Genomic DNA, 26584 nt, shown 5'->3' with positions numbered 1-26584 from the left:
TGTATTTCATGGGATTTAGTGCCTTATAAACGCTGAAACCATCTATTATCACTGCATTCTCATGACATTACCTGTAAACCTGCCCAAAGCTGTAAAAGGATACTGTGATTTGTGATGGCATGCAACAAATCACACTCATTATGTCTCTCCCTTACTCTGCCTGATGACCACCTCTGCCAGGACTGTCAGGACACTGTGCTTTGCTGTGCAGCCCCTGGGCAGCCTTGACCTGCCTGAATTCCTTCCTTATCTAGAGCCAGCACCTCCAGAGCCACAGGTCAGAACAAGGCACCTCTGGAAATCAGGGGGTTCCCACTCCTGATTGCCAGTGTGTTCTTCGCCATTCTGTTTCAACCCAAGACAACTTTTAGTGTTGGACAACTCACTCTTTCCAGGCTTCTCTTCACAAAGTGTTGGGTTGAAGGCTGCACAGACATGGGAAGTCCCCACACAGCTCTCTGCAGAACTGCTTACAGTTCTGTTTGTACCCATGTTATCCAGCTGTTTTAAAAACCTCAGAGATCTCCCAATAACCAGGAATAACAAAGGCTGTGACTGGGGTCTGAACTATGAAGACAAATATAATATGCAGAGGTAAATAATACAAATCAGTTTTAACTTTTTATAAACCATGTTCTAGACCTGCACATCATTACTTGATTTCCTCTATACACTTGCAATAATTGTTAAAAGAATTATTAGGCTGTAAGGCCAATCTCCCCCAAGGCAAATAATGGCAGAATTATTTGTGTCTGGGGAGCCTTATTTCACTTCTCTCCTACCTGTGTATTTTCTAAGTTAACTATTTCAAATGATAACATCTATCTAATTTTCCATTTATAACAACCCTATTACCTTAGTACAAATCTTCATATAGAGTATTTCAGGAGAGATCCTTTTCATGCATGCAGGTCTCATAACTTGATTGACAAATGCTAACACTAGTCATCAAATTCAATCCTCTTAGCCTAAAACTGCCTTTCATAACTTGTAAACAATATTTGGAAGCAATTAAAGAGGAGTTTAGGTTGTCATTGTTTTGTGATGGCTTAGAGATACAGCAGTTAAATGATTAACAGAACCGAAAATACTATTTGAGTTCAAATAAGACAGTGTAAACAAGATAGTAAAATAAAAGAAGGTGGTATGACAGCACTGTGAACAAACACAAGCCTCATTTCAGATAACCAGGACTGCCCAAAAGCTGCTAAAAATGTTTAAAACTCCTCCTTTCCCTATGCTGTTCCCTATATATATGTCTTTCACCTGAACTATAACTGTTAGACTCAGTCTCCAAATTGACTCAGTGAATCCCAAGTTGCTTAGCCATCTTCCTGACACACTCCCAGCCTTGTTTCCTTTGAAGAGGTTTAGGGAAGAATTTTAAGCCAGGACTCCAACTTTTCTTCAGTTGTAAGAAGGCAGTTTAGTCCCTTAAGTGCTCAGGTGCTTGTTGCAGTTCAAACATCAAGCACAGCCTCTTTGAATTTTTGCATGATTAGCCATGTGCCAATCTTCACTTGGTGTTTTGAAAACTGTCAGCTATGAAGGGTTTTTTGCATGGTAAGTCCTTGTGGAATCAGTAACCTTTTTGTCTCTAAAGGCCATTGTGGGTAGTTTTTTTGGTTGATTTACTATTACAGAAAAATTCACAGAATCAGAGGGTCAGAGGCTGAACTACTCTCACTTTTAAGAAAAGAGTCATAGTTTATTGGCAGGGCACTCTCAAGGCACTTATGCCATTATAACTCATAGCACCACATTTTTAAGGTTTCTAGGGATATCAGCACTGAGCTCTGTACTCATGAAAGATTTTCTTTTTCCTCTCCCCATCAAAAAAAGTTTAACTGCATTTTTTAATGTGATTTTGGTTTTAAATATGTAATGGTTGAACTTAAAACATTATTTTCAAAATAGTCAACTGTTTCATATGTCAGTGAAAGCACACAATCACTGTCCCTGATGTCCATGAATGTTTCTGTCCTCACAAAGAAGGATTTAGCAAGCTGAGATTCACTGACAAACATACAGGCATGTGTCACTGAGCCATGAGTCAAGCAATTGCTGATGCAATTAGAACTTAACCTTGGCCAACCTTACAAACTTATTATGAAGAATGGTACAAAATTAATAACACAGACAACAGAGCCAGAGAGTATTACATGAATCTAAAGCAGATGGCACTTCCCACTTCTTGCATCATTTCAACTAAAACAGAAAAGTCAAGACAAGCTGCTTGTTTGCTCTTCTCTAGTACCTAATTTGTTTTGCTATGTCTAAGGATCAGATTTGCTACAGAGGCTAAGCAGGGATTCTTGCTTAGCGAGAATTAACTTTTGGTTTTTCCAGTTGAGTTTTAAGACCCAGGTCAAGAACTGACACTGAAAACTGTACGCCTAATTGGATGTCCTGGTCTCTACATGGATTTCTCTAGCAAGCCAATTACTACCACACAAACTACAGACACCCTTAAAACAACACACTTTTAATGATGCCAGCAATCTCAGACAAATACCTGTACTGTAGTTATTTTGGAGCCGATTGCTACTGAGCATGTCATACTTAAATCACAAAGAAAAAACTCTCAGAGGAAGTGACAGCATTTACTTCCAGACACGGAGCTACATATGTCAAAAATAGCTTTACTGGAAGAAAAAAATCCAAAACATGATTTTGGGTAAAGTGTGTTCTTTCTAGACACATTCCATTTACATACTTTGCTGCCAGTTTTAAAAATGAACTTGGAAACTTGAGAAGTAACAAATCTATTCAGCTGCTTGTCAGAAAGATGGTTCACATGGCCAAACGGATGCTCATGAGTTTCTCAACCACAGAATGTTCTGAGTTGAAACAGACACAAAAGGATGAAAAAGTCCAACTCTTTAGTGAATGGCCTGTACAGGGACCAAACCCACAACCTTGGTGTTATTAGCACCATGCTTAATGCACTGAGCTGATTTGTTCAACTAAGGGATTTGGGCAGATAGGAAAATACCAATGTGAAAAAACAATAGCAAAACTTCATTTGGAGATGCCACAGGGTATATAGATTTCCTTATGTCTTTGGTTAGCTTGAATGTAAAACAGAAGAGAAAGCCTCTGTTTTCCCATGTGAAAACTCAGATTGGTGTTTAAGGTGTTGAGATTTTTCTTCTTTGCTCATTATAGTAATACACAAATTAAAGAAAAACAAAACAGCTTAGGAGCATCTCAGTGAAGACTGATTACTGCAACCATATTTTTCTGTGCTCAGGTCTAGCTCCAAAATTGCATTACATAGATTTTCCCAAATCTATGAATGACTTTTAGCATCTGAAATAGCTTTATATAAGCCAACATTTTGTAAGTCTCAAAATTATCCTGTTTTAACTGAGACACAATCACTGCTATCCAAAAGTGCTTTCTTCTTTTGTCCCGAGTAGCTTGTTGAAAAGCAACTGCCCCTGTTGTGGGAAAAGGGTGGGAGCAGCCAGCGAAGCATGTTACTGCTTTAGCAATGACCATGCTGAAGTAGGACAAATTTTTAATGAATAACATTTTACTTTTATTTAGAGAGGAGGAGGATGGAGAAAGCAGCAAGCCCAGATATATTCTGATTTGCGTTCCTGTGCTGTCCCTTTTTCCCAAGGCAAAATGTTTAGCATACCCAAGATTAGTGATCTTGTTGGAACAAGACTGAGTAAAAGAAATACCTCAGCTTGTTACAACCCACTCTGTAATTCCTAGTCTCTAGAAAATTCCAGTAGTGTTACACTGGAATTGCTGGGATTACACCTATGTCTCAATTCCTATGGAGATTTTTAATGTACATGCAGTGACCATGCATCTAGGAAGTTCAAAAGTATCAGTGGAATTGCCAGGAACTGCTGAAGTGTTCCCCTGTGCAACCTGTGGCCCATGCTCAGCAGCCTGATGGCAATAAATAGGCACAAAGCAAATCACTCAAGTGTCTTGGCCATCCAATCTGCCATAGATTACTGCAAAAGTTAACCTACATTTAAGTTCCAACCTTTTTCTCCTGGTGATGACAATGATCCATCATGTTGTTTTAATCAGGGATAGTAAAAAGCATGGAGAATATTTCCTCAAAGTAACTGCTGTCCTGTCATTTCTGGAACTACTGAGAATTATTCAAGCTTTCTCAGTATACTATTTCTCAGTAAACGAGTGAAACTAGTGAAAAGTTGTGTTGTAAACTAGTGAAAAGCAATAAAACAATGCTGTTTTATTGCCAAAGGAAATGTGCATACTCTTCATGACACTGATGTTAAAAGGCTCACTTAGTATGGAGGGCTTACCAGCAACACTAAGAAATGCATTATGTTAGCATAATGTTATATAAATGACTTTTCTCCTCTGTCAAGCTGGCAATTTAGTAAGATGTCAAAAATATGCAGAGACAGGCTTAGCATCTTGAATCCCTTCTCTTACAGCCACCAAAAAGCCAGTCTCTGAAATAACAGGACACTTTAGACCCTGGCTCCATAGTGACCTTCCCACCAGGAGACTAATTGGTGGCACTAGCTGCCCTCAAAGTAGCCCAGGGCAAGGAAGGCAGAAAGAACATTGAATTCCAGATCACATCTGAAACAGCCAGTCCAGGAATACTGTACTGACAAGTTTACAGCAGCGTTGGAAGTGGGATGAGAACATGGCTTTGAATCCCTTTGGCCAACTTGGTTCTCAGCTGTTACTGCTGCCTGTACAGGGGAGTGACAGGAGCTGCAGGTGAGGACTTTGCAGACCGTCATAAGGATGTGGCTGGGTGATGACTGAGGGGCCCAGAGCTGGCAGCTGTGAGTTCAAGTGGTTTAGCTCAGGCAGTCACTGGCAGTGAGGATTGTGTGAGCGCCAGGGGGGAAGCAGCAGTGGGAAGCTGGTGCTGAAGCAATGAAGCATGAGTCAGGTGGGTGAAATGCTCTGGTTTGATATTTTCCACGAGTAGAGGTCACTGTTTGTGAGGAGCTTTGTGTGTAGACTGCAAATAGTCTCTATCACAGTTGGAAATGTGGTGATTCATTGTGGTCACTGTGTTTCTACCATCACTTGTTTTCTTCCTTTTGGTATTCCTTATTTCATTGGGCTTTTTGTTTTCTGTTTCTTCCTGGGCTTTGACAATCCATGGCAGATAGACATGTCATCTTCCTTAACCCTATATTTACACCATGTGGGAAAAAAAAATAGTCCCCTAAGTGTTATTTTTTCTCTTTTTCATCCACCAAGCACCAGGGACCTGTATTTGTGTCTCTTGTAGATAGCCTGTGATGGGCTTGCAGCTGCTGGGGAGCACTTGCAGGTCCTAGGAGGCCGCCTGTCACTGGGCTCCTTCTCCTCTTCCTGCTAGGCAGGCTGTGGATCTGTGGGTCAGAGGAAAATAATCAGGACTTGAAACAGGTTCAAAGGAAACTTGGAACATAAAATTTGGCAACATCACCCAGGCAATTGGTGCTAGAATCTGACTAACTCCATTCCCTCAGGCGCTCTGCCAGTCTCTGCTGTGGCCTTTGCATATTTTCAGGCATAGACAAGTTAAAATACCAAAAAATATTTTGCAGTCTGTCACCATAAAAAGCTGAAAGATTGTGTGCAGTCCTTTAATTCAGGACTTTAAAGCATGGTAAGCACAGCCTCTTTTTTTCCCAGTGTCTGCCGAGTGCATTTCAGAGGTTCTGAACCCAGCAGGGCTCTACTTCCAGGCAAAGGCAAGAAACTTAGCTGACAGGTTTTCCAACCATTTTTCCAAACACCTCCTTTCAATAAGATGTCCCACATGGAAAATCCAGTTATGTCTTTCACCTGGAAATCTGATAGTTACACTTAAAACTTTCTTAAAATCTATTCTAGCTTAAAATAAAATACTGTATGACTAGAAAATAACTTTTTATCCAGCTGGCAAAACTTTGACCAGCACTGGCAGAAAAGCAAGTGAGCAACTAGAAGAGCAGCTCTGGGGGATGAAGAAATATTCCAAGCAAAGAAATATGAGAGCCAAATGTACAAATGGGCCAAAATTTATAACACGGACTCAATAAAACAGCTTCAAATGTAAACATGTTTAAGAAGTGACCAATCAAAATCAGTGAATTATATTAGTTGGAATGCATGGATTCAGTTTATAAAATTAGCAATATCTAATTCCTGGCACACATTAGCAATATCTAATCCCTGGCTAGTGAGCCATAACTGTAAGCATTTTTTATGACTGTAACATGGAGCAAAGCTAAATAGCACAGGGCTCGCATACCAGTGGTGGAATAAGAGATATGATGGTCAAAACAAACTGCAGTGCTTGGGAGGCACATAGAGCTGGTGAATATAGCTGGCAGCCAGAAAAAGGGTAAGAGCTGGGGACATTTGTGTTTACAAAGATGGATCTTGAACCTACTCAGGCAGGAACTAAAATAGTCCTATTCTATTCTATTCTATTCTATTCTATTCTATTCTATTCTATTCTATTCTATTCTATTCTATTCTATTCTATTCTATTCTATTCCATTCCATTCCATTCCATTCCATTCCATTCCATTCCATTCCATATGATGAACTGCAGCACATGTTGCCCTTGAGATAATAACAGCCTGATAATGAATGCTGTCTTTGAGGCCACTCTGAGATTTCACAGCAGTTCAGGATATTGCCTTTACACTTGCATTTCCCATTTTTTTGTGATGGAATGACACCCTACTGGTGCTGATCCATCTGTTGGCCTGTCGACCAACACATGCCTCCATAGGCTGTCACAATTACCTCCTCCCTCCCACCCCTTACAACTCTCAGCTTTTTAGGATTTTACCTGCTCAATGCAGTGCACTCTGCTTCTTCCTCCAGAAGAATCTCCTGCTCCTCGTTGCTATGGTCCAGAGGTTTCAGCTCTGTAGAATGAGCCAGAAGGTGCAGAGAATCTTGTGGAGTTCTTGGAGCGGATGAAGTTAAAAGTCTTCCAAGTTAAATGGCTTTTATTGCTGTGGCTGATGCTTGAGCTGATATCCCATTTTTGTAGGCTCTCAAAAACTGGCAAATCCTGTGGCTGCCTTTTTTAATGTTCAGTTTGTGTCTGCTTGTGTATTTTCTTTGTTTCAGAGTACACTCAGGGAGTTGGTCAGTTTGGTACAAATTGCTCTTACTAACTTCTTCCTCACAGATTAATTATTCAACAGAAGTGGATGATGCCTAGCAGCAGTAGAGAGCACTACCTGATAGTTTAATGAGGATGCTGGCTCTTGCCTGCTGAGAGTTTGTACTGTGAGATAAGTAGCAAAGGAATAGGTACAGAAGGAGTACACCAACAGCGCCATCAAGAATGACAAACAGCCCTACCAAGCACACCTGGAAGTCCTGCCAAACCAACCCAGCGGATACTGCTGGCTGATCATTACTACCTCACAGTAACACTGAGCTATCAGCTTCAGGCAACCTGTCACCCTCATCAACATTTTGCTCACACACCTGACTGAAAGAGATCAGCAGCATGCTTTGTTTCCAGGCAGGAGGGCCCTGTGCTTGGAATCTGCTCCTCAATAGCCTGTTTAAAAAGCAATAAAAATTGCGTGGATAGGCAAGATACCAGCCCAAGAGAGCTCATCTCTTCTGCATCTCCTGCTGTACTTACAAAATGAAATATTAAGCCTCCAGCTTAAGCAGTGTGAAGAATGGATGAGGGAAACAAATTAAAAGTCATATTAACTAGACACGAAGTGACCTTACCTATTAAAGTATGAAATACAGCAGCTACAGCGCCAGCCACAACCATGCACAAAACTGCTTTGGTCCTGTCTCTCTTGCTGTTCACAAACACCAGACCTACATTTTTGAAGTCACTCATGGGACCCGTGAAGAACTTCATCAGGGAGTATGCCAGCCCATAGCTGGCCAACATTTCCACAGCATCTTCCTTGACAGCAGCAATGCCCCTGTTCAATGCCTGTGGAAACACAGAAAGAGCAAATGATGCAGCGCATGTGGAGGGGTACCAAACACAATCTCCTGCATCGGGTTTCTGAAGGAACAAACAAGTTTAGCTGCCAATGTTTTCACCCCAAGCTGGACTTTATTTCTTTGGATTCAGCAGCAATAACTTGTGACCTGTGACACAGGCAATATAATTCAATATAGATTAAATTCAGGTAGACTCAAAGATAAAGTAAATATCTACTTCTGAAGTATATAATGGAACTTCTGCCATACCAGAAGTCAGTCTCTTTGCTTTTTAGAGTAATTTTATGGCCTGGTAATAGTCATAGATAATACAAAATCACTGAAATACTGCTGTGAGGTTTCAGCCATGATTTCAACAGAACATAGTCCTTGGAGCTCATTTTTACAGGCAAAAGTTCTAACATACACTCAAAGTTAAGGAGCTAAAAATTTTTTCCATGTAACAAGCTTTGCACAATATTCTATGTAATTGCTGCAAATAGCTGATATTAGTCTATTACTTTCATTGTTTAATGAGGCCAAATATGCATGTGATTAAACATAACTGATCTCCTTTCATGTAGTTGACATATACATATTTGTGTATATGCAAATTTGTGTATTTGTATTTGACACCATATTCATTTATATGCCCTTGTAGGAAATTTAAAAATAACTACAGCACATATCTATCAAAACATATTCAGGAACAACTAACTTACTAATTTATTCTAGGTCTGTGTTTAAGAAATGTCTGCCAATTAATTACTGAGAATTAGACATTATTTTTATAACTAAGGTGAGCTGTAAAAAAGATGTATAACATTTCTTCAGATTCCAGCTTGAACCAAAATGCTTCTAAAGTATTGAATAAAAATGACAGAATGACAAATTTTATCTGCAGTGTGACAGCATCAATCATCTGGTACACTCAGCAAACTGTTGAAACAGTATTAGATTCAAAAAGCATGAAGGATGAAATATGATTTTGTTTTAACAAGTATTTAGTTCCTATGGGTTACAGCTGTGTGTTGACAGGGCCATGGCAGTGAGGCCAACCAGGAACATCTCTCCAAGCCACCACCCAAACCTCACTGACACTTACACAGTTCAAATACTCTTTTTATCTGAATGAAAAAACCAGCTAGAGTATCATCACGTAATTGTGGTGAAGTTCTTCCATTTCAAATGTAAGCATAAACTTTTTATTGCAGTTATTTGACTTTATTTGCCCTTCCAAAAATCATACAAGCAAGCAACTCCTATTGACTTGAAAAGAACCTGCATCCCTGATGTAGAAATGAGCCTTTTTCCTACTGTTCTTTTCCACTCTTTCTATAAGATATTCTTAATTTTTCAGACTAAAGCTGCACTGTCAACAGAGCAAAAAGCTGTAGAAAATACAAACTTCTCCACCTTTGATGTCTGCCAAATCTCTCTTTTAATGTGCTCTGACCTGAATGCCTGAAGCTCCAAATATTTTCATCTGTCTTGCTTCAGTTTGTTCCTTCCTGAAAGCGCCACGTGCTAGATATGAAATATCTAACTGCAGATATCTAGCTGCAGCTGCTATATGTGATTTTTCCTGGGATATAGATAATTCCATCTATTCCATTGATATCAGTTCAAATTATATTAAATCTGCTCATGCCAAAAGCACTAGTGTGTGCACAAAAGTGTATTCAAACAATTTGTGAAAGACTGTGGCCTCTGAATTGAATAGTCAAGTGTAGTTGTCTCTTGTGATGATACCTGTGATGGTGAAATAATCAGTTTCAAGGTGTATACAGAGTTACAAACTTCTAATTTAAACTTGCTAAAAAGATGCCTAATCTGCCAATTGCTATTGCAAGTAATAGACAAACAGCCTTCATTATGTCAAATAAAGGGTTCCTTGATCATGGCTCTTCCCCTCTTTTTTCTTCTGTCAAGAATGAAATATTTCTGGCAGCTTCAATTTAAAGAGAAACAGCTAACCAAAATCAGGCAGGCTAGTTTAGAAACTTCTCATCACATGTAAACAGCTGGATTATTTTCAGCAGTTTCACAAGCACAAGTGCTTTCTTCCTGCTTTGTACAACTACAGAATACCAGAGTCAGTGGAGGATGGTAATCCACTTCTGACAAGGTCATGGTATAAACATGGCTTTAAGAAATAACTTTTTGTCGAAAGGCATGGCACTATGATCCCTCTGCAGAGAGAAACCTTTGCCTAGCACAGACCTCATGCCAGGGAAAACAGCTCCATATGACTCCGGCCCCAGGGTAACTAAGTTTTTCCATCTAAGTAGGACAGACAGAAAGACTTGAGCACTCGTCTTTCTCTCACTTTCTGGTTTTACTGATCTCTTTTGAATGAACAAATGACAGCCAAGTAGATAGCCTCTGAGTAATCTTCCCTGGAGACACCCTGTGTACCAGGTAAGGTAAACTGGCAAAATCCAAAAGGGACTTCTGCAAGAGATATGCTGCCATTAATTTTACTCCTGTGGAATGTGTGGCTGACATGATGAAATACTCTAGAGGCTAGCCCTGAAAAAGCAGTCCTTCTAAATGCTTCTTTGGAATGATCCTTAGGAAATGAACAGTCAATAGGGCTGTGTTTAGGCATGGTTTAGCCTTTTCCTTTTTCACTTCAAGATGTCAATATAAAACTCTTCATCCTCAGTTTTCAAACTCTATGAAAACTTGCATAGCTTTTCTACCCTAAGTACTTCCAAATATTTTTGTTGCTGAAGCTGTTGATGCCATATTTGATAGCCTAAAATTCACAAGAAATCCCAGATAACTGATAAGCTGCTTCAGTGTGCAGTATGAAAGACACAGATACTTGATCTTTCATGGCATGCCACCCATGCAGTTGGCAATCTTCCAGTCTAATTTCCTGTTAGATTTCCAATTAAATCTGTCATAAAGGAAGGCAATATAAACCAGGGCAAGGCCTCCATTCTTTAATCTGACTCTATTTTGAACCCTTTTTGTGTGAACAGAAATCAATAAGGAAACTTCATCAGTAGCATCTGTATCACAAGCAAGCATCCCTCTGCAGAGATTTGTGTAGCTTGTTGGTGAAGTCACACAGAACTAGGCAGCAATAATACTAATGACAATATTTAACACAGCATGTTAGCTTGATCATAGACATTTCAGGTGTCATCCTACTTTGAACTGGCCTATTCATACCATACTTGATGGGATAACTAGGCAATCCAGATGCTGGAAGACAGGCAGATGTTGGTGACATCATCTTTGCCAGAATCCTAATGAACCACTAATCTAATACAGTAGTAGGTGAAAATGTCACAGTAAAGTGCAAGTGATCAAATGTGATTAAAACAAAGCCATAGATATTGCTGACCCTTCCTCTAGAAATAACAGAAAAAACCCACAGAACAATTCCAGGCAGAGCACAGTCTGGTAGACACATGGACAGTTTAGCTGAAGTAAGTCATAGTCCTAAAACACTTCTCAAAAAAAGGCAGGCACGAAGATGCACTGTTACTTCTATGCAATGTCTTATGTAACACATTTGTTACCACTAGAAAGATTAAATCTTTACTTGAGGACTGCTAGCAACCCTTTAAACCTTTTTTAAATGAATGATCGTGTGCTGTCTTTAATGTTCACTACAATCAGAGAGGAGCAGCATTTTTAAATTCCCATCCAGAAGATTCAAGTCAGAGGAATATCAAATACACTTAACAACATTGCAAGGCAGTAACCATATCTTCACAATTGGGTACTGCAGCTGGATTTAGCCTTTTAGAGGGAACTATTGAGTCCTTTATCAAATTTCTAGGACATGCATAATGGATGAATCCAACAAACGTTTGCATGCAAATGCTGTGATTTGAAAAGCAACAGTTGTGAGAAAAATGTCAAAGGTCTAACTTGTCCTATTTTGCATGAACTTTTAGCACTATTCACTGATGTTGGCAGAAAAGGTTTGGTTCCAATCTAGGGCTACACACCTCCGTTGCCAAAAATTCAAAGGCTGTCTCTTAAGCTGGCTCCATAGAGTTTGACCATTATTCACATGATCCTCCCTTCCCAGAGACTACTGGATATTTTACTTAGTATTGATTCAAAAGTATAATTTTTTTTTTAAATCCACCAGGAAAGCAACATCTATTATACAAGTTTTCTTCTGCTTTTGAAACTGATTATTACCTACACACTACCTACATTTCACTAATCTGTATCTAACTATGCAACACTTTCTACTTCATTTGAAGTTAAATACTGATTGTGCAGTCAATACTTGACACCAGTGCATGTGTTTTAAACAGGAGGATGTAAAATCCAAGAAATGTAATTTTTGTCAATGCTCAATATTGCTTATTTCAGAAAAGCAGAATGTGACATAATGGAAGCTGGCATGTTCCTACAGCTTGTTTGAAACTGGGACTCTGCCTGAGATGTTTTCAAGCCTGTCCAAGCTAGTTATCTACTTACAGGTGACATCAAAAACCTGCTCTATTTGGCAAGATCTTGGCCAAATGTACATTTGGTTCAGCAAACATTTGTAATGTGTTGCCCTTCCCTGCACAAATCTTTCTTCCTACCTGGTATTCCCCAAGAAAATGAAGAGAACCAAAGTGTTCACTTAAAGAGCAAGCTGATGTAGGGGACAGTCTATCTCCCATATCTCTCTCCTGATGACTCTTGGCTGAGTTTTCATTTACTAAATCCTGTCCCATTGAAATATTCTGCCTCAAAGGTACCAGCTGGCTCTGGCTGTTCTGCCTCCCACTGTCACCACTGCAGGAGCTGTGCTGCCAGAAGGACAGACCTCTGACAGATCTGATGCTCTGAAAGCATGGCATAATTGAATTGCTGTGTAGGTGTTACCTGAGCACTGCTGCATCTCTGCTTCTGGACAGGTTTTTCATAAACACAGGAGCCCCCATGGGCAATCTGAGATAAACAGGTAGGTTTTTTACCTCTGAACAGGCCTGTGTAAGACTTCCATGGACACAGGTATAGAAGTGAGAGAAAACTGGGGAAAAATAACACAACACATTTATTTGGGCACAAGAAGATTGCCCATACTGTATGAAGACAGCTCTGCAATGGTAGAGGGAGTCAGACCTTGTCTCTTGAGGATTATGACTGAAGAGTGTTTATTTTTTTGGGTCTTTCTGGGGGGAGTTGATGTTTGTTTTGTTTGGTTTTGTTTTGCAGTGCTTTTACCCTAATTCAGTATCTCTAATTTTGGGTCAGCATCTGTTGTAGCTCATGTGTCAGATGTCTGAAATGCCATCTGAGGTCAATTAGTATTAAAATACTTCACTTTCCCCCTGCTCTCCCTACTGAAGCTAGCTGTGGGAGAACAGCCAGTCACCCCTGTTCACAGTGCTCTAAGTGCTGACATCAGTTCCACAAATGATGCCAGTCCTCAGCAAGAGACCAGAGCTCTGAACCCCCCCTGAAGGAAGACAAAATGCCTGTCCTGAGAGAGGAACACCTCAACATCCCTGTGGAATGTGGCCTGTCTCTGGAGAGGATGTCCTTTAGGACTGACCTGAAAATGAGAGCTGAAATTCTTCTGTTGCTGGCTGTTTTTTAATTCACAATGCAGGGCGAGTGTCACATTTTATCTTTTAAAAAAGTTAGTGTACAAAAACAATGTCATTCTAATTTACTCTGCCTGCTTAAGCAATGAGAATATGGCCTAGGAGGAGAAAGCTCACACACCATGTGAAACAAAAACCAAGCCATGAAAACTAGAATGCCATTGGTTGCAGTGGAAACTAGAATGCCATTGGCTGCAACTTTTTCCCCCCCTTTCACCTTCCTGAGCAGCAAAGAAAAGCAAGAATGAACATTTCCGCAAGGTTCTTACTTTAGCAGAAATGCCTGTGACCCTGATCAGGATCTCAGTTGTACTTGTTGGTATTAGCCATTTACTGCCCAATGTCCAGGCTGTGTGTCCTAGGAGAAGTTTAAATAATTATCTTAAATCCAAAATAACATAGTTCTGGAGCACTTGCAGCTCTCACTTGACCTGGGATGTATCAGGGAACCGCACCTTTAAATAGGCACAGCTAAGAGATGCAGGAATAACTACAGCAGTAGTGGCAACAGTCACCTCAGTGGAAATGGAAAATCCTTCCCAGTGCAAAAATTAAGGCAGAGGAGGACATGTGTGGGAGCTGGAGGAGCAGCTGTGGCACGCTGCCCCAGGGCACCTACTGCTTGTGTACAGGTTCATGAAAAACAGGTTACAGCACAGTGAGGCAGAGAATAATACAGAAACCACAGATGATAGTGGTGCATGACCACAGGAAAGAAACCAGACTCAGTGAAGCCAAAAAGTGGCTCATTTCAAATTACATTTGACAAAGTTCCAGAACATTTATGACAGGGAGCAGTCCCGGAGAGGTGAATCAGCTGCTGCAGATGGCTGCCTCCCTATGGGATGTGGAGAACACTGATCCTGCAGCCAAGAGAGCTATGAGCCATGACTGTGGGAAGCCCTTCAGGACACACATCCTTCTGTGGAACACGGATGCCTGACAGCAGCATGAAAGAGACCTAAACCACTGCCATTTCCACTGATGTCTGCAGAGAAACATGACTCCTGAGGTGAGACCATAAGCTTTAACTTTTCCTGGCCTTTTTTAGGCAAGCAGTGCTTCTAGGGCAACAGGACAAAATCAAAATCATCAGAGATATTCCTCTGCATTGTGACTTTCCTGGTTTCCTCTGACTGATGCTAATCAATTGTCCAAAATGTATTCAAGGGGAAACATGCAAGGGAATGCTTTGTTCCCAAAGCAGTGTGCAAGCTTTTCATTCAGGTTTCCCTGGAGCTAATCATCAAAGGTGAGAAGCATTTGGGATTATGTTGCATAAGCATGGCAAAGTCTGGGCTGAGGTTATTTGTCTTCACATCTTCATGCCAAAGATTCATTCTCCTCTCAAAAGCTTATTTCTAAGTCTAGGAGTACAGACAAATAAAATAGAGACATAAATGGAGACACAGAAAACTAGGAGGAGGTTGGTTCCCTATCTCTTCAGAATGCCCAGCGGAATAGCTATCATTTCTTCACCAAATTCCATTTTGATTTCTTTTAAGTGCCAGAAAGCACTGGGGAGGATACAAATGCATATCATATGGATCTACACACAAAGAATATTTGCTGTAATCACAAATGATACAGTATCTACAGTGGTGCTCCTTCTTTTGTTTTCAATTTCCCACAGAAACAGGCTCTGTTCTCTTCCACACATTATATCCCCAAAGTAAAAAGTAAGCTGATTTGCTATCAGTTGCACACTTCATAAAATCATTTTTTCTCATGTTTATAAATTAAATCTCTGCAAGGATTGTTATAAGACTTGTTCGTATGCACACGGCAAATCTAATCCACACAGGTCCCACACCCGTCAGTCTCACAACTCTGGCATATTGCCTTTTTATTAGCACTAACTCAGTCTTTGCTGAAGGACTGCTCATGGCTCTCTCATCCTGAAATGCAGAGTGCCACTTTCTCTGTGACTGCACCTCACTAGGCTCCAAAGTGTACAGACAGGTTCAGGTTGGAAGGGGCCCTGGGGCCAGTTTAGAGCGCTGCCGCAGGCTGAACATCTGGGAGATGTTGTGGAGAACCCACACCTTCCCTAGACACCCACCTCAGAGGCCACTCTCACCCTGAACTTTAACATGTCACCAAAACTGGCATCTGAAGGTCCACATCTGCCTCCCTTGCACACTAAAGTTTGCTAGCATCAGCCTAACTCCACTTCCCTCGTGTTCCTTTCTCTCCCTGAAAGATCTTTTGTTTCATCATTCAGTACCACTTCTCCTCGCTTTCACCAAAGATCTTGTCCTCCACATTAAACCACCTATGTTTTTACCTCACAGCAAAAATATATTTAGCTCCACTTGTCTTTTAATTTTCACCCCTCCTGTTCAGCAGTTTTCAGTAATTTAGATGTTGTGTTTGTTTCTTTTGTATTTCTACATTCATGCCTTGCATATGAAGCCAGGCCTCTGCTTTCACATGTTTTCACATAAGCAGCTTTCTTAAGTCATATTTTTTCACATAAGGTCACTTGACACACATAATTAAAAGATCCTATATGTAGTGTAAATCCATTTTTTCCCCACCAAAGAAAATACTCCAATAGGGAAAAAAATCTCCAAGCAAACACTTCAACATTATCTGCAAAAGTACTTTTTCCAGCTGAAGGATTAGGGAAAATTAATGGGGTTTGTCCCTGGCTTTGTAGATTTTTAAAAACATTTTCCTTAAATCTTTCAAATTATAAAACGTCTTGATGCATTTGGTGAAAATTTCTGAAATTTGGCAGAAGCCATCAAAAATGCCTTTAAGCCAGAGCAAAACTCAGCCAAGCACCTGCAAAATATGAGTTGCACAGGTTCAGTAAAACTTGTTGAACTACTTTAACTGCACGGAAATCTTGCCTATATTTCAGCTGTGCTGTGTGCTCCTGGGCATCAAGCTTAGAGCAGTGAAGGTCAAGCACCAGCACACAGCACAGACCACACAGGTTCAAGTCCTTAAGGAACCAGGACATAAGAACACTATCCATGTTTGCCTAAAGCAAAGGGAAAGTTATTTCTCATTCTACAGACTGAAGCTGCAGTACCCTACTATGAATTCTTTCTCTCAAGAATTGTGAGGTGATTGATTCTCCTACTTTGCCTCTTTTGGAAAGGACACTAAAGGCAAGATCAGTAAATTTTACTTTATTTGCTTAATTTTTCTTATTTCTATACACTTTCCACTCTTTACTAATGATTCAGAGCCCACGTCCTCCTACGTGGAAGACAAATAATTGACATATCCTCTCAATTCCCCTTCTGCCTGGATTTTAAGGGATGTATTAATTACACCCATCAAACTGTGTGAAAGCCAGCAAAAAAATTCAAGGCCATCAATACTACAGCAAAACCTTTTATTATAACCACATGTACTATTCTACCAATTCATGGCTGCTCTAGAGATCAGCCTACTGCTGCTGTTGTTTTGAACTACTGATTTTGCCAGAACTGGTAGTCAGCTGGGAGAGGTGGGCTGCTTCACTGGAGTATGGTCATGCAAACATGTATTTTGGGGTTTCATGTAAAGAAGAAGAACAAATTTGTTACTCAAAGTTGAAAATAGGGTAATTAGGTAGAGCTAGCTTTTGTTATCTGCTCTTTGCTCCTCCTCTCCCCTAATGTGGTTCAAATTCATCAGTAGCCAGCAGCAGACCAAAGTAAGGGAACCTCACAAACTGCACCTCCTCTGCTGTCAGTGGAGCTAGGCAAAATATGTAAAGCAACTGCGTTTCTGCTATTTAATTAACATCTCTTGCATGTGGTAAAAGGCTAAAGCAAACCAAAGCAAATCTGCAGGTTTTGTTCATTCAGCATGAGTAAATGTTCTCCCACTTCACTCAGGAGACGTTAAGGACCCTGCTGAGCAAACGCATAAAATTCTCGACTTGTCCAAGACTGGGCTTAGGAAGAAGCCTAAATACTGCAGTATGTCAAAAACCCCTGAACAATCTACAAAATACAAAGCTACTGTGATTGCAAAAAATACACATAACCATCAAACAAGGCTTCTGTGCCTGACTTTGGAAGCTGGAGCTTGACCAGCTGTCCACCAAACACGCAGTACAGCCCCACCTTTACATGCACTTAGTGTGCCATGCAATTATCTGCTGCCCATTAGCTTGCTCTGGAAGCATTTATCTGCCCATGTGGCCCAGCAGGGACTTGTTACTCGTGTTCCAGGGCTTTGCCCATTCTCAGCCCAGCAGAACATATTTGAGGTCTGCTGTTTTCCTCAGCTGTTGTGTCGGGAGCAGGGAGCACGGCTGGTTAAGGGCTGTCATTAAGCAGCTGCTCCCTCCAGCACGCTGACGGCCGGGCAAAGCACAGTTTGGGCTACACAAAGCTGAGTTTGTTAGGTGTGAGTGCCTGTGACTGCAAGGGGAGAGCTGCCAGAATAGCTCATGTCTTAATTGCTTAGAAGCGACAAATAGAAGGCACCCAGATCACCAGCCTAAATACAAACTTGGTGTTTCCTCTGTTGGAAACACCCATCATAAATAAAGTCCACAACAGTAGGAAAACCTTTCATTTGTATCTGTTTTATTTTTCTCTTCCATTCTTATTCTTTGTAGCAGCTTTATTAGGATAAGATTGAAGTTACTCAGTGGACTTGAAAACAAATTGTGGATAGTGGCTGTGGTTTCATTTCTCTAAAGCTGGTGCAAAACACACTTTAAAGTATTTTCAATTCTTAAAGAACTTTGCAATACTTCAGTATCTGCAGAGAGTGAAAGTTCCACTAAATCAGTAATTTGGCCTCTAGAATTTAACCTAATGTATCCATTGAAAATAAATGGAAAGTGGGTGGTAAAGGCGTGGGATAGAGGAAGACAGAAAGGAGAAGACGTAGTCTTTCCCCAAAGTAAAATTTTCCCTCAGAAAATCTAGCCTTCTCTGTCCTCATCCTAAGTTTTGAGAACCTTGGACTCCTTGCCTGGTTCCTGCAGGTGTTGTTGACAGGACTGGCTAACATTTCCTTTTAAAAATAGCTCGGCTGGTTCTCTCAGTATCCAATGACACAAAGTCAACAAGTCATCCCACAATGAAAGTATTGCACATGGGTTTTTCCAAACGGCGGCTATATGCAGCACAAGTAACAAACAAGTTTCTCTAGAAATCATGCACTCTTTTTGAAGCACCCCATCTTTCACAAGGGGAAGCACAGTAGTATTTCTACACAAGCAAAGATGAAGTACCCTTCTGACCTAGAAGAGTGGGATCCATGGGAGAACCTGATTACTGCTGCTTATGTTACCTCATGGCAGCTGGGAGCCAAATTGCTGCTCTTATAATAAGTGGCTTTCTGTGACAATGGAAATAAGGTGAAATACCAGACCATCTGAAATGCAATCAAGCTAGATATACTCTGTCCTCACTAGAGTCAATGAAAAAGGGGAGATTTGGAAAATGTATCATCTTAACCTCTTGGCAACACATAAGTTCATAGAGAGAGTCAAAAAAACCATTCTTTTTGAATATACTGGGACACACAGGCCACAGAGACAGGGGTCCACTGGAGCAATCTTTAAATGCCTGGCAATAATTACTTGCCTAATACCTTCAGCAAATCTCTAGCTAGTGCATCTATTTAGAATTCTTTAAGCGGTACCTTGGCAGTCTTCTCCACAGAGAAAGAGAGCCTTGGAAACACCCATGGAGTTATAGCAAGTCTTGTTACTTTGATTTCTATGTGTCCATCATGGGTGAGTCTTAATCAGAAGTGCAGTCACAAGTAAATTTGTGATTGTTCTTGATAACATGCCAAATATGTGTTATAGTTTGATGCTTAATCTAATTTCAAAGGTGTCTACCCCTGGGTTCACCAAACTCAAATGAAAAAAAAAAAACCAAAATAACAAAAAACAAACAAAAAAACATCTTCCAGCTAAAGAGGTGACCAGACATACTGTGGATGGCTTCTTCCACTGAGGAACTGCTAATATTGCCACAATAATTCTTAAATTGGGTTTTGCTAACAGCATTTCTACAGACTCCTTCAGCAGCAGAGTATCTGCCATCATGACACCCCTGACAAACTCAAGGCTCTCTTAGCCACCCAACTTAAATTCAAGTTTAAAACTGACATCCTTTCTCATTCTTGTATTCCTGATGCAGTGATCCCTCCTTGCTAAAAGTGATTCTTTCAGTTGCATTTAACATTTTTCCCACCACCCTGCTCCCTTTAACTCCTCAACTTGAATTGCACAGGTAAAACTTAGTAATTCATTGTCATTTGTTTTATACAGACACGAGAGTCCAACTTTTTAAGTTCAGGAAAAACACTCAGGAATTCTCAAAGCTTAAGTGAAACTGATGCTGGTACACCATAGTGCAACAGGTAATTTTTGCCTAATAGGTTCTTTATCTGAGTCACTGGTTTTAAATAATGGGTGTCTTTACTCAGGGATTTCAAAAGTGGTAAGAAATGCAGTGAAGATAGACTAGCTACCACTCTTTTACAGCACTTCTCTACATTGTGCTGAGGTTTCATCAGGAGAACAGCCTTCCATTACAGTCTCCCTAGCCCCCAGACCAGCCTTGTTCCACTTTCTGAGTCATTTATCCCTCTATTTCCACAAAGTCAAATGAGATGCAATCTCTTTTCTATCTTCTCCATACGTGAGGTTTTTTGTTCTCTTGCTGATGAGCAGGGAAGTACAGAGGATGTAAAACATTAATTCAGAGCAGCTATAATTTATCTCTGACTTGCTCCAATGCAAAATACAAAATTGGCTTCAGATGGGCATCCTGCCAAGATTCTTAGGCAGGGGGAGAGAGCTGTCACACTATTGCCATTATGGGGGTTGAAAAATTGAGCTGGCTGGCTTTCATAGCACAGCATACCCTGTAACCTGAGTGAATATTTCACTACCTTTCTCTGTCTACCAGCAAAACAGGTTACAATTTATCATTTGCTGAATCTTGAATACTGAAGGACAAAATATGGCTGTTGGGCTTGCTTTGTCAAGGCCTGCAGGGCAGCTGGGCAAAAGCATTAAGTGCTCCCAAAACAGCCTCTGAAATGTGCTGATGCTAAGGCCACCAATTTGCACTGCAGTGGCATGCACCCTAGGAGTAAAGCTCTTGTAGGGGTGGTGTGTAGTACCAGAAATGCAAACACTGCAGACATGTGAATGAAGCCAACAGCACACAGCAATCCCTACAGAACTCTGCTTTTTCTACTTGCAGGGTAGAAAAACTGAAATTAGGATGTGCACAGCCACTGGTGGAGCACTTCTGGGACCGAAGTGCCAGGAAGGCACTAAGACCACCAGGTGCAGGTTGGGAACAAATCAGCTCATGCTGATCTTGACGAATAAAATTTTTTAACGTCAGGGAAATGAGGTCCTCAAACAGACCTTGCAGAGTCATACTGGGAGCAAACACCTGAAATGTTTTGAAGCACCCAATGCTGGTTGTGTCTTACAATAAAAACTGGAAGGTATGCTTGCAAAGAAAATTAAAATTTCTTTGAGATAATGCCACATGATGGTTTTGATTGCTACTCCCTTTGGTCATGTTCTTGCTGATAATCTATTATGTTTGTTCTGAGCAGCCTGGAAGAAACTTGCTCATACTTGTCACAGGTCCCAAAGGAAAATTTATAACTATAGCTTAAACAAGGTCTGCTGGAAATTAAGAAATGATCTAGCTTAGGAACTGCAGTTTATGAGCTGTAGAAGTATTGTGGGATGATCCTCCAAAGCACTGTAATCTGGCAACTGTGATCGTAAAGGGGTGGATCTTCAAAACCAGCCTACTACAACTGTAAAAGCATATTTTCCTATGCCAGGTATTTAAAGGCTTTGGTGATGCTGCACAACATATGTATTTTCTAAACTGTCTATTTGGAACTCTTTGGTCCAAAGAGTCAAATCCATGACTGTGACAAGTGTAAAGTGGACACAGGTGTCATGACACCTCTCTTAAATAGTCTAAACTGGGGGTCAGGTGATCCAAAAAAGAGCCTTTCTCTCGGATCACCCCAGATTTACTGCTGGCAGTGAATTCTCTGAAAGTGCTGACTCTACTGTGATGACAAAGTGGGACAGGACTCCTAACCCCAGTGAGCCCTGGGCCCAATCCCCAGGAACATGTAAGTCTCTGCCTGTTGCTGGTGGGCACCTTACAAACCCCAGTGGGTTTGTCCCTGGTGGGTTGATCTAACAGCAACTTCAGCCTTCTTTAGGTCACCATGCACTTTATAAAGAGCAGTAAATGGCATCACAGAACACAGCTTCTCACTGCTGCCCACTGTCAGATGCTTTAGACTTTAACACTCTCCTCCTCTTGCCTCCTCCATCCCTGGATGCATCCCTGGCAGCTCTCTCTCAGGCATGGGGCAGGTCTGTACACAGTGCCTGCCTGCCATCAGAACCTGGTGGGCTCCAGTTATCTCACATGCTGGGTCTCATCACACATAGCTGAGCTGGCTTTAAAAGCCCAGCAAATTGCCTCCCACTCTGCCATGGGGTAAAACCAAATTGCCTTAAACATAAGGACTGTATTTTCATAAACTTAGATGCAGAGGCAATTATTGTATCTCTTTGTGTATATTTCCCTGTCTCTGAGGCAACTCCCTTACTACTACTGTGTTCTCTTTTTAGAAGTTCTGACTTTATGTTTCAACTTCCCTTTTTAAGTGTTTGATATTGGAGAAAATCCTTTGTTGGGGTTACACTGGAGCAGAACTGTTGCCATCACTGCAAATTTAAGCAACAGTGTGACTGATTTCTCAACTCCAGGGAAGAGTGCCAAAAACCTTATTTTATAGTAGGAACTGAGATGCAATAATTCTGTAACTCAACAATCTTTTCAACAAATACAGTTCAAATCTGGGTGAAGAATTTAATTTATTATGTTAGCTATATGACTTATTTCATTTTGAACAGAAGACTGGCCCACTCCATAATCAAATTCTATGCTTTTTTTTTTTTTTTTTGCAGGTTCTAATACCTCTGTGGCTGTTGATCAGAAGACTTTAAGGAAAATAAGGTATTTCTTTCTATTACAGAGCTTTCGTGATGTCTTGCCCACAGGAGACTATCTTGATTCATTTAAATAAAGATGCCTTTGAGGAAGCAGATGCCTGTCACAGTGGTGTCTAGTGGATTAAGCCTTTTCTCTTTGCAACTGGTGGGATTTATAACCAAAGAGCCTTGAATTATAGGCATTGTAAGATTAAAATGCAATTCTACTCTGAAGCTCTGTTGCATGCTTATCTTGAAACCCAAACAGCATAGGACAAAGAAGAATTGTTTGAATCTCTTCCGGTCATGCCATTTATTTCACCCCCAATTTGGGGATCAGCTCTTCAGCCCCAGTTTGCGCCAGGACAACTGTGTTCCCCCTTGGCTCTCAGACTGTGGACAAAGATTTACAGCACTGATGGATGTACTGTCAGCAGCAGTAAACCCCAACATTCTCTGCTATTGAGCAAAGGCAGCTGTGGCAGGATGAAGCGGCGCGCTCCTCATGCCTGCGTCACAGCGCAAACGCTCAGCCCAGCCCTGCACAGGGCGCCTCAGGGACACACAGCCCCTCTGGCCAGGGATGGTGGAGGGACAGCCTTTACTCCAAACTGGCAGTGCAGTGAGGGGGCAGGAGGGCACACTCCAGCCCGCTGAGTGACTGCAGCAGTCAGCATTCATTCCTTGGGAAAGGGAAGCAGCAGGGCAGCTCCTCAGCCAGGCCCATCCCTACTGCCTGCACTGGGAAAGCACTCTTGCAGCCAGCACTGGAACAGCTGCCAACACCTCTGGGAAAGAAACAAGGGCTATAAAGTACAAAATAAAGAGAAAAGCCTCTGAAAAAGGCCATTGTATTTTTTTTTGTTAGAATTTTTTAAGAGCTACAGGCCCTTTTAAGATGGGGTTTCAACCAATACTGTGATAATATAAGCTGTTTCAAAATTCATGTTTCACAAATGGTAGGTAAATGCATTTAAAGTGCTATTATATGCAGGTGGTAGGACCTGATGCAGTGGATCGGGACTCTGAAATCAGTGCAAATGAGAAAGTACTTTTTCCTTGAGCAATAGCTTTCTCTGAGTGCTTCTGCTCTTCCAGGTGTATTACCAGAAGACATGGAAGGATGCAGTGACTGTCAAGACTCCTCCTCTCTTTTTTTCCACCTTCGCAAAATGAAACAGGTGAAATTACACCAGCAATGGAAAGAAGGAATGGTACACTTCTACATGAAGTGGTGCAACTAAGTTTGGCTTTGTTGAATTTAGTATTGCTTTTACTATTCCAAAGATAGCATCTTTTAAAGGGTGCTAACAACCCTCAACCCTGCTGTGGTCATGACAGAAGTCACAAGTCCTGTTTTATACAATTTGCACATGTTTCTCTTACAGCTGTTAGGTGAAACAGTCTTGAAGTTTCAGTCGAGTAATACTCTTTGCTTTCTGTCCTGTGTTGGATATTTGAGAGCACAAATGTGCTGTAACCTTCCATGCGAGTTTACATTCCCGGGCAATGTTTATTTGCAGTATTTCACAGTTTACATTGTGCTATGATGGAAGAATTGTATAAATTGCATTTATTCATCTGCTTGTTTATTTAATTTTTAAAATATTGGTTCATACAAGGATTACTGTTCATCTCTAGAGACTGGGAGAACTGAAGTACCTTAAAGCACCCATGAGTTTAGTTCTAAAAGGTTTGGTACTGTGTGACAGTGCAACATATGAAGCAAGGCAAAGTGTCACAGCTACAGTGGCACAGCACAGAGGCTGCTGAGTGACCCACTGTCCTGTGACCCTGGAAGCCCTGACCCAGGGCCCTTCCAACTTTCTGATTTCAGGCTGGCTTGTCTGCCTACAGCAAACTAATAAACTGCAAAGCAAGCCTACAGCAGACCTTGACCAAAATACCAAAACGTCTGCTCCTAAATAACCTGATGTTATTATCACACACTTATTGGTTGTTTCAGTGCCAGCATTCCGTCATGCCACAGATCAAGGGCAAAGTTGTTGGGAATAAATAGATTTTGAAAGAGGAAAGTGAAATCCAGGTCAGAGATACAAGAGATATTCTATTTTGAAGCACTTTGTACAGTCCAAATCCTTATGCTTCGCAACATTTAAAATATTTTTGTACACTAAGGTGTGTTGATTTGCTGATAAATCAGTGAATTCTTTGGAATGCTCAGTACTTTGAATTTGGCATGCTTACCAAACTTGCCTGTGACAGAGAGGAGCAGTTTGCTGCTAGCAGGAAGGCAGCAGCCATGCAGAACTATAAAGGCAGTTGTGCCTATGGGGGCAGATGTGGAACAGTGGGAGAGGCCAGGTTTGAAAGATGCTGTGAGAAAAGACTCCTCAGGCTTAGACAGGAAATGACTTGAAGATGTCAGACCAAAAAAGAGTTGCAGGATGTGGCTCAGAGACTCATCATCTTTCTTTTTTCCTTTAGGACACACATCTCTACTTGTACATCTCCTCCAAGAGTATTAACCACAGAGGAGATTGTGACGTCACCTGAGAGAAACAAAGCTGCAAGCCTATTGCAAATGTTCTTTAGATAAGCCTATTTGGCCATACAGACACATTTTATTTTCAAGGAGATGGTAGATCTCATGGTGGAATGCTACCAAGGCAGTGGGAAGCAGGACTGTTGGTTTCAGCTCACAAAAACTCCCAGTCTGCTGCAGACGCCTTTGCACGGGTCTGTGGGAGTACTGCTGGCACTGCTACTCCAGTGCATTCTGACCACATTACGTACTTTGCCCTCATCCAGTAAACAACCAAACTTGCATACTGCAGCAGCAAAAGCAAAACAAAAAACAAAACAAAAAAGAAGAGAGAAAATCTTCAAGCAAAGCTTACGTAGGAGAGAAAGTAATGATGAACACTTCAAAAAACAGCCAATGAAGTAGGTTATTGTCCTCCTTCTGTTTTAACTTGAAATGGTTCAAACTGGAATAAACATTATCCCAAAATCAAAAGAATACTTCCCACTATATTTTCAGCAAATGCAACAACAGTGAACACAAGCAAAGTTGAGGACTGAAACCATACTCAGTAAGCTCTGTGCAGGGTCCAGACAACAACAGCTAGACAGTCTACACTGCAAACCTTTGAAAGAAGCAGTGCATGAAATTGCAGGGGGTTTAATTAATTTGTCATGCTGGTGTTTGTACAATCTGATTAGGTAACAGCATCTGATATGGTATCACATAGGAGAGGATTCATCAGACTGAATAATTACATGGATTAGAAGAGGACCTCTGAAATTCTTACAGGGCTGGCTCAAAGAGAAATGCAATCAGCAATCCTGAAAGGAGATGCACAGGCCTCAGAGGAATTTACTGGTGGGGCACTGAAGATCAAGCTGATATTCTTTAGCATCTTCATTAATTTCGATTCTCCACATCACAAACACTGAGAATAGGCAGATAACATATGCTAAGGATGCAAATCTAGTAAGTACCACAGGCACAGATAGCTTTGAGAGTTGTGTAATAAAAAGTTGAAAATGCCAAGCCAAATATTGGAGACTAATAACAAGAATTTCTGGCACAAGCCAGGAACTTGTCAGTTGGACGAGGTGCATGAACACACTGCCAAATGACTGACCAGCAGGGTGATGCAGACATGGAAAAAGGCAAATGCATTTGGAGAACTGGTGAGGCATTTCTGGTAGACACTGAGAAATATTTCCTCCTCCACAGCATCAAGGAGGCTTTCAGAGCATCCCCAGTTCAGTGGAAGGTTACTAAGTTGATCCAGGGGTACAGAGAAACCTGATCAAGTGAGTGGAAACCAGAAGAGGTTGTTTTCCATAGCAAAGGGAAGGCTGAGAAGCTGCTCTGTTTCAACATAACCATGATGGAAAAAACAGGGAAGAAGTGTCACTTAATTCAGAAGATAGTGCTGGCTTTAGAACAAATGGGTATAAACAGGGCTTGCATACAATCTGGCTGAAGTTCAGAAGATGGGTCTCTAACAACTGAAACAGAAAACCACTTTCCTTCCAGAGGTAAGGAGGGCAAAAAGATATGTGGCATGACCCCTTTCAGCAATATCTTCATCTTGTGCACTTGTAGGTAGGGAAACAGCCTGAAAAAACAAAGGAGTGCCTACATCTTATT

The 26584-nt window shown here is 41.0% G+C and overlaps 1 protein-coding gene and 1 long non-coding RNA gene across 2 annotated transcripts in view; both read right to left on the bottom strand.

The window, feature by feature from the left end:
* The window catches only part of ANKH (ANKH inorganic pyrophosphate transport regulator), a 106919-nt gene that overhangs the window by 43097 nt on the left and 37238 nt on the right, over positions 1-26584 (bottom strand). Inside the window, exon 2 of the mRNA XM_063162600.1 lies at positions 7705-7921. Within this exon, the coding sequence (XP_063018670.1) occupies positions 7705-7921 (217 nt within the window). The remainder of the gene's footprint in view (positions 1-7704; positions 7922-26584) is intronic.
* Positions 635-7698, bottom strand: LOC134421533 (uncharacterized). Its single transcript, XR_010028615.1, has 2 exons — positions 6794-7698; positions 635-5357 (listed from the first exon to the last, which is right to left on the bottom strand). It is a non-coding gene; the product is annotated as an uncharacterized LOC134421533 (long non-coding RNA).

This window comes from Melospiza melodia, chromosome 1 (assembly GCF_035770615.1).
Source record: "Melospiza melodia melodia isolate bMelMel2 chromosome 1, bMelMel2.pri, whole genome shotgun sequence".
NCBI classification, from domain to species: Eukaryota; Metazoa; Chordata; class Aves; order Passeriformes; family Passerellidae; genus Melospiza; species Melospiza melodia.
This window is presented reverse-complemented; position numbering and strand designations above follow the sequence as displayed.